A 12,554-nucleotide genomic window follows, 5' to 3' on the forward strand; every position below is an offset into this window, starting at 1 on the left:
GTACCAATAAAATAATATTTAAAAAAAGATTATGATGGTTGTGTTTGTAGTGATAGTCATTGTGATTATGAGAAGTTGGAGAGGACAGGGCCACCAAAATAAAGTAGAAAGGTACCTTCATAGAAGCAATTCTGAAAGTGGTATGAGGAAAATGAGATCATTCTGGAGCAGAAAGAAAGGACAAATGGCAGGCCGAGTTCTGGATCATACCTATTTGGATGGGACTACCATCATACCCCCATAGGATGTAGTCTATCTCTTCATCTCCTGTGGGAAATTGCAGAATTCAGCTATCTAGTTGTAAGAATTGATCACAAGAAGTTTGTTAACTGAGAAAATTAAGTCATTTCTGGGAAATTCCACAAGTCTGTTTGTTAAAAGAATGCCAGAAAACTTTAAGAGACGTTGTACAAGTCTCACGGGAGAAAAACAGGCTTTCCTAGTTTTCTTATTTACCATTTCCTGGGATCAGAGGACCGCAACCCAATGACTCTACCAGGTGGTGAGAGAGATACGACTCACTATGCACATCTGTGATGTTTGTGGTGGGCCGGTGGGCTTGATTTTGGTTGAAATTGTCCTGCTCTCTTGATACTATCTGATAAGAAGAGGGCTGCGGTGTGCTCTTTGATGTACAGGATTGGTAAAGGGAAATGGGGGACTTGTGAATTCGCCAGTAGCTTTTATGAGTCACTTAAAGTCATTGGTTATCATCAGAGGTTAAAATCAGAAAGACAATAGCCAGAATAACTAAGCTGCTTTCCTACATGTATAAAAGCTTCTTCTCTTTGTGATTGTTGAATAGTGCCAGAGGTATTAAACAGCTGTTCGTCTCCCAGGCTGTCTCCTTTTCTTTCTTTAAAAGTCGGTGTTTTCTGGGGTTTCAAGTCTCCCTTTAGAGAGATCACCAACAATCTTCTTTGTCTTTCATTCTCACAAGCCCCATTTCTCCTCCTCATGCACAACCTTATCAGTTTGATATATGATTTACTCTAACATTATGTGCTTGGTATCACTAAGAGGTAGGAAGTGACCCTTAACAAGGGAAACAAACCAATGATAATTTCTGTCATAAATTAAACAAGGTAAGTGAAATGTGTACTACCAAGATATTGTACCTAACTAGATGTAGAATTGGCCTGAGTTACCCATAAAATACACAGTTTGAAAAGAACATTCAGTAGACCTATTCTTTCTGCAGTAAAGATTACAAAAATTTGAATCTTACAATATCTTATTTTCTTGATACCTGAAGATGAATTGAAAACACTTAAGGCCATTTTGGAAAGGTTGATAACAAAGTAGACTTTGTTATAGTAGCTGGTAAGCTTTGTCAAAGTCAGAATCACACATCTTTACTTTTGTATCCCTGTGCCTAGAAGGCTGAGATAGTGTTACAAAGTTTTACATAGTCAAAAGTCCTGAGTAATTATTTTCTGACTAAATAAAAGAAAATACATTAGAATATTAATTTAATGAGATATTTTGTTTTGAACATTTTTTGTAAATGTAATGATAGTTTATCACTTAGTGTAAGTCTTTTAGGCCAAAGTATTCTTTTACTTTCTTTCATATGGTAGACATAAAATTTCAGGAATAACTGATATGCAATCTGCATACATTTTGCTACAGTTCAGATTCACTAAATCAGGGGTGTGATGAAGTAATACAGTTTTAACCATGAAATATACATAGGGCATCAACATGGTTTAAAAATATGATGGAGACTTCCAGGAAGACGGTGGAGTGGTGAGCCCCAGAAAATCAACCTCTCTGAGATTTGGAGTCCAGATGCTTGAATATAGACACAGGGGGAAGAAAAGAAGGAGGGAAATTGGTCGAGGACCTACCAAGGATCTGAAGTGAGAATAGGAGCCCATGGGTACAGTAAAGAGAGGAACCTCAATGCAAAAGGGGGAGGTAGCCAAAGGCACTTTTTCCATGAACCCCTCTTGTAGCATGAGAAAAGAGGCTCAAACCCCCAGAGGCACAGTGACTACTGGTGACTCCAGAAGGCTCCATGGAGAAACGCACCAGTGGAATGGAGGAGTGAACAATGCAGGCTGAAGTGGCTGGCCAGTGATTCCATTTCAAATGTCTCCAGGAGAGGGTGATTTACCAGTCAACATTTTGGAAAGGGGCAACTGAACCTGGGACTCAGAGCAGCAGTGGGTTGGCTCCATGTCAAGGCTTCCAGTGTCAGGGTGAGACACATTTGGGTGACTTCGGGGTCAGGGTGCTGAGGTCAATCTGGCAAGGAGCATCTGGAGTGTTGTGGGCTGAACAATTTGAGACACAGCCTCACAAACAGAACCAGGATTACCCTGAATTTCAGTGGAGTTGAAAATCCAGGCTTGCTGGGTTTATCCACCATGGCACCATAATTCTACTGCAGGCTTGCTGGGATAAACCAACACAGAACTGGGCTCTGTCTCCCTACTTTGCCTACCAGTGACAGCAGAGACACTTCCATTTTGTAGTTGCTTGCTTGTCTGTTTGTTTTGCTCACTTTGTGGTTTTGTTTCTTATTTTCACAATCTGGGGTGCTTCACATAGGACACCAATATGTGATTTTACAGGAATGCAAGTAAGCCTTACCAACCACCACTCACCAAAAAGGTATAGGTAATATGGAATTTCACCAAAATAGCAAAGTCAAAATTTGTAAGACATACCATGTTTTGTGTCCCTGGGAGAGGAGTCAAGTGTTCAGTAACATCATAGACACTTGTTGCTTAGAATTTGTATTTTATACTTAATAAAAGAACTCTTTAGAAACATCATTCTCATATTATGAAAAATTCAACAATTTATCCTTCATTCAAGTACATGGCTTTTAATGTGATAGTCATTTCTGGCATATGTCTCAGATGAAATTTATAGCACAAATTCAGCTACTTGAAGATATCTCACTTTCTCTCATATTGTTCTTTTACACTAAATGATTGATTAAATGCATGAATGAATGAATAAAGTAGCTATTCCCCTAATAAGGTATATTTTCTCAGGGGATGTAATTCAGTAGTAAAGGCATACTTAGCATAGGTGAGGCCGTGGGCTTGGTCCCTAATATGCTCAAAATGCATAACCTTATTTATTTAAAAATTTATACTCATGGATCTGTTCTCCATATTCTTCTGTACATGGGATAATTTTAAACTTCAGTGCTATATTATACTTTCACTTAAAGTTATACTTACAAAAACTGTAAAATTAAATCATATCTATTAAAGAAATATGCACTTGTTCTTTGAGAAACATTTTGGCCATTCTTTTAAAATGGTGATATGCAGTGTATTAACTATTATTATTCTCTAATTATTTTGGTATTAAATTTTGTTTTATTTTTATAGAAATAACAATACTTTTTTGAATTTTTAGTACTATCTGCTCCTATTGCATTAAAATAAAAATATCCATATATAAATTGGTATACATGAAAGAAATACATATATATCACTTACATATGAATCTTAATATCCACTGATATGATCTTTAAAACACCAAAATATATAGCACTTCTCAAACATATGTGTTCTTATTTCCTCTACATGACAGCATTTTGAAATATTAGTCACGCAGAAACTAAGGCTGAGAGAAGATAAAGCAAAAATATTGAGAATCTGGAACCAAGCCAGATTATAAAATTTCAAGTCCAGTAGCTTCTCCCCTTTGAATATTTTTATTAAGGAAGTGAAAACAGGATCCAGTGTACATCCACCTAATTCATGTTCCTGTTTCACTTTCAGTCTAATAAGATAAGCAATATCATAAAAGAAACATCATCCCTCCTGCAGGATATGGCAGTCTCTTGCTCTATAAAGTATATTATTTCACAAATTTTACTAAAAATTGTTAATAGGACCCTCAATATTTCTCCTGGATCTGCTAAAAATAGGCATAAATAGGATTTCAAAACAGGAAAGGTAAAGAAAGCTAAGACCTTTTTAAGGTGACTATCACATGGATTTTTTTATTGTGTTTTAATACCATCTACTTTTTTCCTTTATGAAATTTTAATACATCAGGCTCATTCCCAATACTTTAACTATGTACTGCATACATCTCCCAATTCTTACTTTTCTTTCATTATGGTGTAGACAGAATGACCGATTTTCCGTATCTCATAATCATCAAGATTTTTCTCCCTTTGATACACTGCCCCAGCTCTACCCTCTGTCTAGAATGCTCACAAGTGACAATTTCTCCTTGGCAGTGAGACCTCAGCTTATAGGCCAAGTCTTCAGAAAATTCCTTCCTGGTCATCAAATCCAAAGTAAACACATACTTATTCTCCCTATCATGGGCTTAATTTATGACTTTCTATAGGGATTTTCTGATATATATGTTTATTGTTCATACACTTGCTTTTCTCTTCCTCATGCATACCTGTACCCCACTGTTACATTACTTTAGACAATAAACTATGATAGTACAGTGATTTCTATCTTCATCTTTATATTTTTGTCACTTGAACAGACCCTGAATATTTTAATGTTTAAATTATTTAATTTGTTGATTAAATAAACTATATTATTTTTACCATGTAAAATTCTGAGACAAATGAAAGTGAATGTTTCAAATGAAAGAGTTGCCAATGTTAAGACTGAAAAAGATATTTATGAATGGAAAAAGTGCTTCTATTTAATAGTCAATATACCTCTCAAGTAAACTTTTTCCTAATGAAGACACAGCATGTTTTCATACAGTCCTGCTCAGAAGTCAAAGAAGTGAATTCAGTGGGGGTCCCCTTTATTCTGGCCACTTTAAATTATTTCCTTTCCTGTCCTTAAAAATTAAAATCATAAAAAAAATCAGTCTCCCTTTAATGAAATTTCTTGAGACTACCGAAATTTTATGCGAGATCAGAGAGAAGGACATCTCCCATAGGAACAGAAAGGAAAATCTTCAAAAGCATTCAACAGAGGATTATTAAATGAATAAACAAATTAATAACTCTAAGACTACCAAAATCAATGTCTCCATGACAGTTTCAATGGAATTCTCCATGTAACCTAGTCAAAATCTCCTGACTGCCTGAATTTGAATAGCCTCAGTAGTACAGCAATTGGTTAGCAAGCAGGAAGAGTGAATTACCAGCACTACAAAACTATATGATCAATATAGATAGATAGATAGATAGATAGATAGATCACAACCTTACCTTACCACTTCTGGATTTATTTATAATTATAATTTTCTGCTTAAAACCTTATAATTTCTAGTACTGATGTTTATAGTTGACTGGAAGATGGATTAGTTTCAATCTCTGGCACCATGAAAAAAACCAGAAAAACACAACTTATATTTTCTGAAAAGGAAGTGGAAAATGACATAATGAACTATTCTCCTTTTTCTCTCTGAAATAATAATGATTTGATTATCCCCCATATATATCCTTTGTCTCAGAAGTTATACCTATAACTATAATTAGTTTTGTATAATATTAAGACATTTGCATTTTATTTTATTACTTAGTATGCTCTCTTAGTTCTTTTGACTTGCTGTTGGTGGTGTTGCTGCTATTGCTGTTGTTGTTATTTGTAGTGCTAGAAATCAGTCCCAAGCCATGTCATGTTAGGCAAAAATTCTTCCACTGAGTTACAATCTTAGCCCATTCCACAGTTTTACATATTATATTCCTGAGCTAAGATTTGTCATCAATAACACAGGACCTATTTAGCAGAGCAACCATTTTCTCAAAGTCTTTCTCAGTGCAATGTGGACATCTTTGTTTTTCAGACTGTAGATAAAAGGGTTCATCATTGGCCCCACAATGGTATAAAAAATTGTGGATACTTTATCTTGATCCACAGATGTAGTAGAAGGCTTAAGGTACATGAATGCTGAAGCTCCAAAGAAAAGAGAAACAGCAATTATGTGAGAGCTGCAGGTACTGAAGGCTTTGGACCTACCCCCAGTAGATTGGTTGGAGGAGATGTTGGACAGGATCAAGGTATATGAAATGAAGATAGTGAGACTAGGCACTGTTACATTGACTCCCACTACAATGAAAATCACCAGCTCATTGATGGAAGTACTTGTGCAGGAGAGCTGCAGGAGAGGAGGTATGTCACACATGTAATGGTTGATGACATTGCTGTCACAGAATGTGAGTCTGAGCATGCATCCTGTGTGGGCCATGGCACCCAAAAAGCCCATTACATACACACTCACTGTAATCATGAGGCAGACCTGATGGGACATGATGATCTTGTACATCAAGGGCTTACATATGGCCACATATCTGTCATAGGCCATTGATGTCAAAATATAGCATTCATCAATCACAAAAAAGCAGAAGAAAAAGACCTGAGCCATGCACTCAGCATAAGAGATGATGTTTTGTTTTAAAAATCCCATCAGCATCCTAGGAGTTACAACAGAGGAGTAGCAGAAGTCAGTGAATGAAAGGTGGAAGAGAAAGTAGTACATGGGAGTGTGCAGGTGAGTATTCAGACCAATGAGAACAATCAAGCCTAGGTTCCCCACCATGGAGACCACATAGATTCCCAAGAAGAGGAAGAAGAGAGGCAGCTGGAGCTCTGGCTGTTGTGTTAAACCCAGCAGGACAAACTCAGTCACTGAAGAGCCATTACCTGAGAGTAATCTTCCCTGGGGCATTTCTATGAGAAGAAGAAAAGTAGTACCATGTTCATATTACAATGAGATACCAGTTTTCTCCACCCAATCCCAGGATAAGCAGATTGAGATTTTATTTTCATCATTTTAGAAGATGGAGGGAAGGTATAATGATGAATATTGAGAAGGATCTAGAAGGCAATTTCTGGAAGGATAGATTTTAGGAAGCCAAGGACCATCCTTGGCTCTGCAGCATCTCTGCTCCACATCTTCCTGGACAGTCCACCTTCTAGCTTAAGGTCAGTGCTGATCTCAGCACACAGGAGATGAAGCATTTCAAGGGCTCACTGAACCCCACAGATGAGGTCTGCAAGAAGAATGGCCGAAGAGATGCAAATCAATACTTACCCTTTGGCATCATGGCTTCAGGAGAGAAATTTATTAACTCTCTTCCTCTGTTTTCAGAGAGCTAAGTGGTTCTGATAAGCTTTAGAATATAAAGCCCCCAAAATCAATCCTGCTTTTATTTTAATTGTTGTTGCCTAGGAAGAATTTTGGGCTGAGAGAGCCAGAACACAGCCCTCAGTGCTCCATCCTCTGAGAAGCTATGAGTTGTAGATCATAGTCTCCCCTATCCCAGACCAGGAGGTAGTAATTGATATCCACTCATGACAAAGAGCCACCTGATAATATGACCTAAGGGATTTTTATGAGTTCAGAATCCCTAGGGCCCTGATTAAAAATTGAGAGACCTCTATTTCCTCACTGTTTTTTCCTAAGATCAAGCTTAACAGCTGAAAGAAATTATATGTGCTGCATTCACATACAAATTAATGATAATGACATTAGTTTATTGAAACTATACCATTTTACATACATTTTTATTTCCTTCCATATGGGGACATCTCTGTACAGAAAAGCAAGTCAATTTGTCCTGTGTCCACAGTAGATTTTACCTAGCACCTGTGACTAGCTGGAATATGTATTTGTTCTTTTCTTGTTGTGTATTCCTTCAATGTATATACTCCCATAAATTTGATTCTAAGTTTCACAGTGGCAGAGATCTTGTCTTCTTTCTTCAGTGCTATTTCTATATCTGCAGAGCAGTCTGTAGTATTTATAGTAGGTGCTCGATGAATATGTGTATAACAAAAGAATCCCTTACACCTTCTTCCTAGAAAATACATTAGATGCTACACAAACTTTCTTGCCCAGAGGTGAAGGCTTAGATAGTGCCAATGCTTTTATTTTTAAGCCATAATGTAGGACAGGAAACATTTAGGAAGGCATACAAAGGCCACTCCCAGACTCTCAGATGTCATCCAAGAGCAAGCCAGGTCAGAGTTCCTGAGTACAAAAAAAAAAAAAAAGCTAATTTCTCTAATCAGTGAATGTCACCATGAGGACTTGCACAAGCTGTTGGAAAGGTCCCAGTGTGTCTTCCCACAGGACAATATCATAGACAAGGGTCAGAGACAGATTTAGATCAGTGCAGTATAGGAAGCTCTCAAATGCTGAGGCCCTATTTGGTCCCTGTGGGAGGACATTGGGAACTACTCAAAGGTTTTATTTGTCATTTTCTAGTGGTTCAAAACACACTCAGTGCTGCCTTAGAAATGTAATATTCAACCACTAGCTGGGATGAGTGGTCTTAGGTGAAACTAAGGTGAACTGTGAGAGGCAATTGAATGAAGGACTCAGTGAGTGACAGAAAGAAAGAAAGAAAGAAAGAGAAAGAGAGAGAGAACAAAGAAAAGCTTCCCTGAGTTAATATTTCTACTGCAAATGGCTCCAAGAAACAATCATACCAGAGATATTGCAATGGAAGATTGTTGGGGTCTCCTTGGTGGGAGACTGGAACCTGAAGACAGTATCTGACAAAACTTATAAAATGAGGAGCACGGGGGACCAGAGCTCCATGAGGAGTTAAGGCCAAGTTTATTGTTAATATTCTTCTTTTATACAATTTTCAGCTGGATACATCAATCATCAACAGTTTACAATGCTAGTCAACTAACCACCAGTTATATCTGTGAGTACCTAAAACATCTAAAGAACCATCTGTGCTCCTTTAATATTAGTGCATCTTATCCAAATCATCTTGGCGACTTAAAGCTTCTAAAGGATTAGCTACACTTATCTACTCTTATGCCAAGCAAATGTTTGAGAGTCTCAAGGGATTGCAGCAGAACAAACACTGTGGGAACAATAAATAGCCTTCTGAAGTTATCTTTAACTTCTCTATCTGGGCCTGCCACAGACATCAGGACAATCTGTCTTTTCAAGGCTGTCCGAGGGCCTGAGAACATCCTCCACAGAAGATTCTGCAGAATGTTTTACAAAGGGCACAGAAATAGTACAATTTATCTTAATAAGCCATCAAACAAAGAAATTTCAGAAAAAGAGAAAATGTTAGTAAAATTTACAATTTAGTTTTGATCAAGTGGGCATCCAAATACAAGTGTACAGTAGAAGCAGTCACAAACAAGGCAAAGATGCTCAGGAGGAACGTCAGACCATGAGGAAAGCACTGGGGTCATTTCTGTAGGTGTTAAAGGTATGCAGTTAGTGAATTCAGTGAGAGAAAGCACAAAAAAAAAACTAGTAGAAGTAACAAAAAATTAGAAATCCTCCATAGACTTCATAATTAAGATAATAGGAAACCTAGTCATTGAATCCGAGTTATTATTCTCCAACCCCTCAAACTCAAGCAATCGACCCATTGGGAAGGAGACTTAGCTGAGAGAAGAAAGACACTCATGGGAAATTTTATTTCTAACAAGTTTGGAAATGAAACATAATTTCTACCATGGACACAGGTGTTAAAATCTCTACAAAGCAAATAGGTTGTCACACTCTTCAGCTATTGTGAGGATGGCAACTCTATTCTTACTTTATTCCTTAGACAATCTTAAAAAAAATGCAATTGTCTCAATGCTGAAATGCAAACACATGGCAGCACAGGATGCAGTCTGCCATTGATTATGTCAGCATCATTACTTGTACCACAGGCCCCTGAGCCAACTGATCATGTGCTACATCAGTGATGTGTGATAAATGATGTCCCAGTGTCTACTGACAAGTAACTCCAACATGGTAAAAATGACTTGGATGTCTTGCTTCAGGTGAACTACAGCTCCACAAAGCTTGTGGAGTGTGGCCACAGTGAGTTTCAGGGGAGTTTTTGACTCCAGAGAAATTATAGCCCTTCAGTAAGGGCTTTTCATAATGATCTCATAAACTCATATAACCAGTGAGTCAATATGTGGAAGATTTCAGATGTTTCCAGTTTCCTTTTGAGGCATGTCAAAGGGACAGATATGGCTCAATTCCATTTGTTTGATGCCCATGAGTTATATAAGAATGAGACTCCTGAAGAAAGGCCTTCTGCTCCATATATTCTAGATACTTATCTGAGGGTTTTGAATTTATTTAGAGATAATATGGTCTCAGACAACAGAAGAGACTTGAAAAGCAATGCAGTCATTGAAGAATAGGATTAATGATCAAATGGATGTTACAACAGTTTTATTCTGTAGATGGATTTTTTTCCTTGAGTTTACTGTTCATTACCTCTTTCTTTGTGACCATATGATTCTTTCTCTACCTCACTATGCACATTTGAGTGTGTTTTGCCTCTCCTGAAAATCTGGGTGTCAGTTGTTAAGAAAGAGCAAACTGGCCCTGATTTCAATCTAGCTTCAGCACTCTAATGCCAGTTGTTGCCATGTGAGGATGAAGAGAGGAAGTAATTTAGTGAATATAGCATTTGAAGGAAGTTGTAGCCACACATAGCCTTCACCTATCCTAGCTGTTGAATTTATAAGGCTGTAAGAAATGTTGAGAGAGAAAAAATTTAAATTTCTATTAACTATTTAATTGAATAAAATTCAATATAAGGTTTCCATACAAACATACAGCAAGCCCTGGTCCAAACCAACGACCTTTTACTACTCACCTCCAAACCTTCAGAATTTAAATTAGTGCAACCATTTTGGGAAAGAATAGGGAGGTTTCTCAAAATGCTGAAATAGAGGTAATAAATGATTGAGCTACCTCATTTATGGATACATATCCAAGGGAGAGAAGATTTTTAAGTGTAAGGATATGAATGAAGCAAAAATTTTCTATACAAAATAAAATGTTCCAGAGGCCCACCCCAATATCATAGGTAAGTGATGCAGATCTCAGTGAGAAGCCTGTGTGGACCACAGCATTGTGGCTGCAGGCAGGCCCAGCTAGGGCCCCACCCCAACCCCACCAGCTTGGGCCCACAGTCTCCAGTGAAAGACCCAACTCTAAAGAGCTGCACAAGCAAATGAGCAACAGCCAGAAACCTGCCCTGATATAATTGGTAAGGGCACACAAACCCTAGCCAGAAGCCCACCCAGACACCAAGAACTGGGGTGCACAGACCCAGCCCAAGCCCCTCCCCAGACAATAGCTACATAGGAGGGCATGTCTAGATACCATTCCCAGTGTGCACAGGGCCCAGCCAGAACCCCATCCCTACAAGAAGACAGCACAGGGATCCAGAAGGCCACCATTCTGAACCTAGCAATTGGTGCAGTGGTGAGCAGCAGAGAAAAAGCTGCTTCATGGTTTGCTAAGAACAGAAGACCCTGGGGTGAACAAAAAGTTGCCTCAACAAAGGCAGAGCAGGCTACATTTGTTGACATGAGAAGACACAAAAAAGTCTCAATGCCAGACTTCCACATGACCTAAGGCAACCACAAAGGGTAAAGAGATGGAACAATGTGATATCAACCACCTGAACTCTCTGAACTGGCAACAAAAGAGGATCTGGAAAAAATTAAATCAAAAATAATTTCACAGATAAACACAAAGATTGTGTCCATAATGAAGACATGATTAATAAAACTAGAACAGAACAGTTAAAAAAAATAGAAGAGCTGAGGTACATGACAGAATCCCAACACAGCAAACAAAAGGAGTCCATAAAATAGATGCAAACAGATTTCCAGGAGATTAACAACTCCATTGAAAGTTTACACAGCTGAATGAGCCACTGTGAGGAGAGAATTTCAAATATAGAAGACAGGATTGCAATTAGTGACCAGGAAAAGAAAAAATTCTTAAAAATAGAAAGGGACCACAAGAAATCAATCCAGCAGCTGCTAGATGATGTAAAGAAGAATAACATTAGATTGATCAGACACAATGAAGAAACGGGAGAGATTGAAAATGACATAAAACAATTTTCACAGACATAATAGCAGAAAACTTTTCAAGCAGGGGAAAAGAACTTGACATACAGATAAGTGAGGCATATAGGACTCAAACTATCCATGATCAAAAAAAAATCTACACATAGGCATATAATTGTTAAGATTCCAGAAACCCAACAGAAGAACAAAATTCTACAAGCAGTTAGAGAAAAGAAACAAATCACATACAACAGAAAGCCTAACAGAATCAGAGCACACTTTTCAACACAAACCATCAAGGCAAGAAGAGCTTGGAGTGATGTATTTCAAGCCCTAAAGGAAAAAATCCTCCAACCCAGATTGATGTACCCTGCAGAACTCTTTCAAAATTGATGGAGAAACAAGATACTTTCATGAGAAAGAGTCCCTGAGGAACTTCATGAATACCAAACCAGCACACCAAAAAATTTTAAACAGTATCCTAGGAAAAGGCAATGAGGATCATAACCCCAGGAAGCCCAGCAGTATGAATCCATAAGGCATGAGAAGAAATTAAATGCAAAGGGGGAGAATCCAACAAAAAGAAAAATTCACAAGAAGGATAAGTCAATACATATCAGTTATAACCATAAATATTAATGGTCTCAGTTCACCATTTAAAAGAAATAGACTGGCAGAATGGGTCAGGAAGCAAAACCCAATAATATGCTGCACACAAAAACACACTTAATTCAAAAAGAAACTTATAGACTAAAAGTTAAAGGGTAGAAAACAATACTCCATGTGACAGCAACCCCCCAAAAG

At 37.7% G+C, this 12,554-nt stretch overlaps 1 protein-coding gene across 3 annotated transcripts; it reads right to left on the bottom strand.

The window, feature by feature from the left end:
• Positions 1–5,679: 5,679 nt before the first annotated feature.
• On the bottom strand, positions 5,680–11,261 carry LOC101717768 (olfactory receptor 8B3-like). 3 transcript variants are annotated; one of them, XM_087212555.1, is made up of 2 exons: positions 11,250–11,261; positions 5,680–6,615 (listed from the first exon to the last, which is right to left on the bottom strand). In XM_087212555.1, exons 1-2 carry the CDS (start codon positions 11,259–11,261, stop codon positions 5,680–5,682), a joined length of 948 nt encoding a protein of 315 aa, XP_087068681.1. The 3 variants fall into 3 exon arrangements, with proteins under 3 accessions (XP_087068681.1, XP_087068682.1, XP_004870979.1); XM_087212556.1 differs by lacking the exon at positions 11,250–11,261 and adding an exon at positions 8,035–8,042 and having other exon boundaries at positions 5,680–6,610; XM_004870922.2 differs by lacking the exon at positions 11,250–11,261 and having other exon boundaries at positions 5,680–6,630.
• Positions 11,262–12,554: the final 1,293 nt, after the last annotated feature.

This window comes from Heterocephalus glaber, unplaced genomic scaffold (genome assembly GCF_053883595.1).
Source record: "Heterocephalus glaber isolate CG9 unplaced genomic scaffold, H.glaber_assembly_v1.0 deba00001431, whole genome shotgun sequence".
Classification (NCBI taxonomy): domain Eukaryota; kingdom Metazoa; phylum Chordata; class Mammalia; order Rodentia; family Bathyergidae; genus Heterocephalus; species Heterocephalus glaber.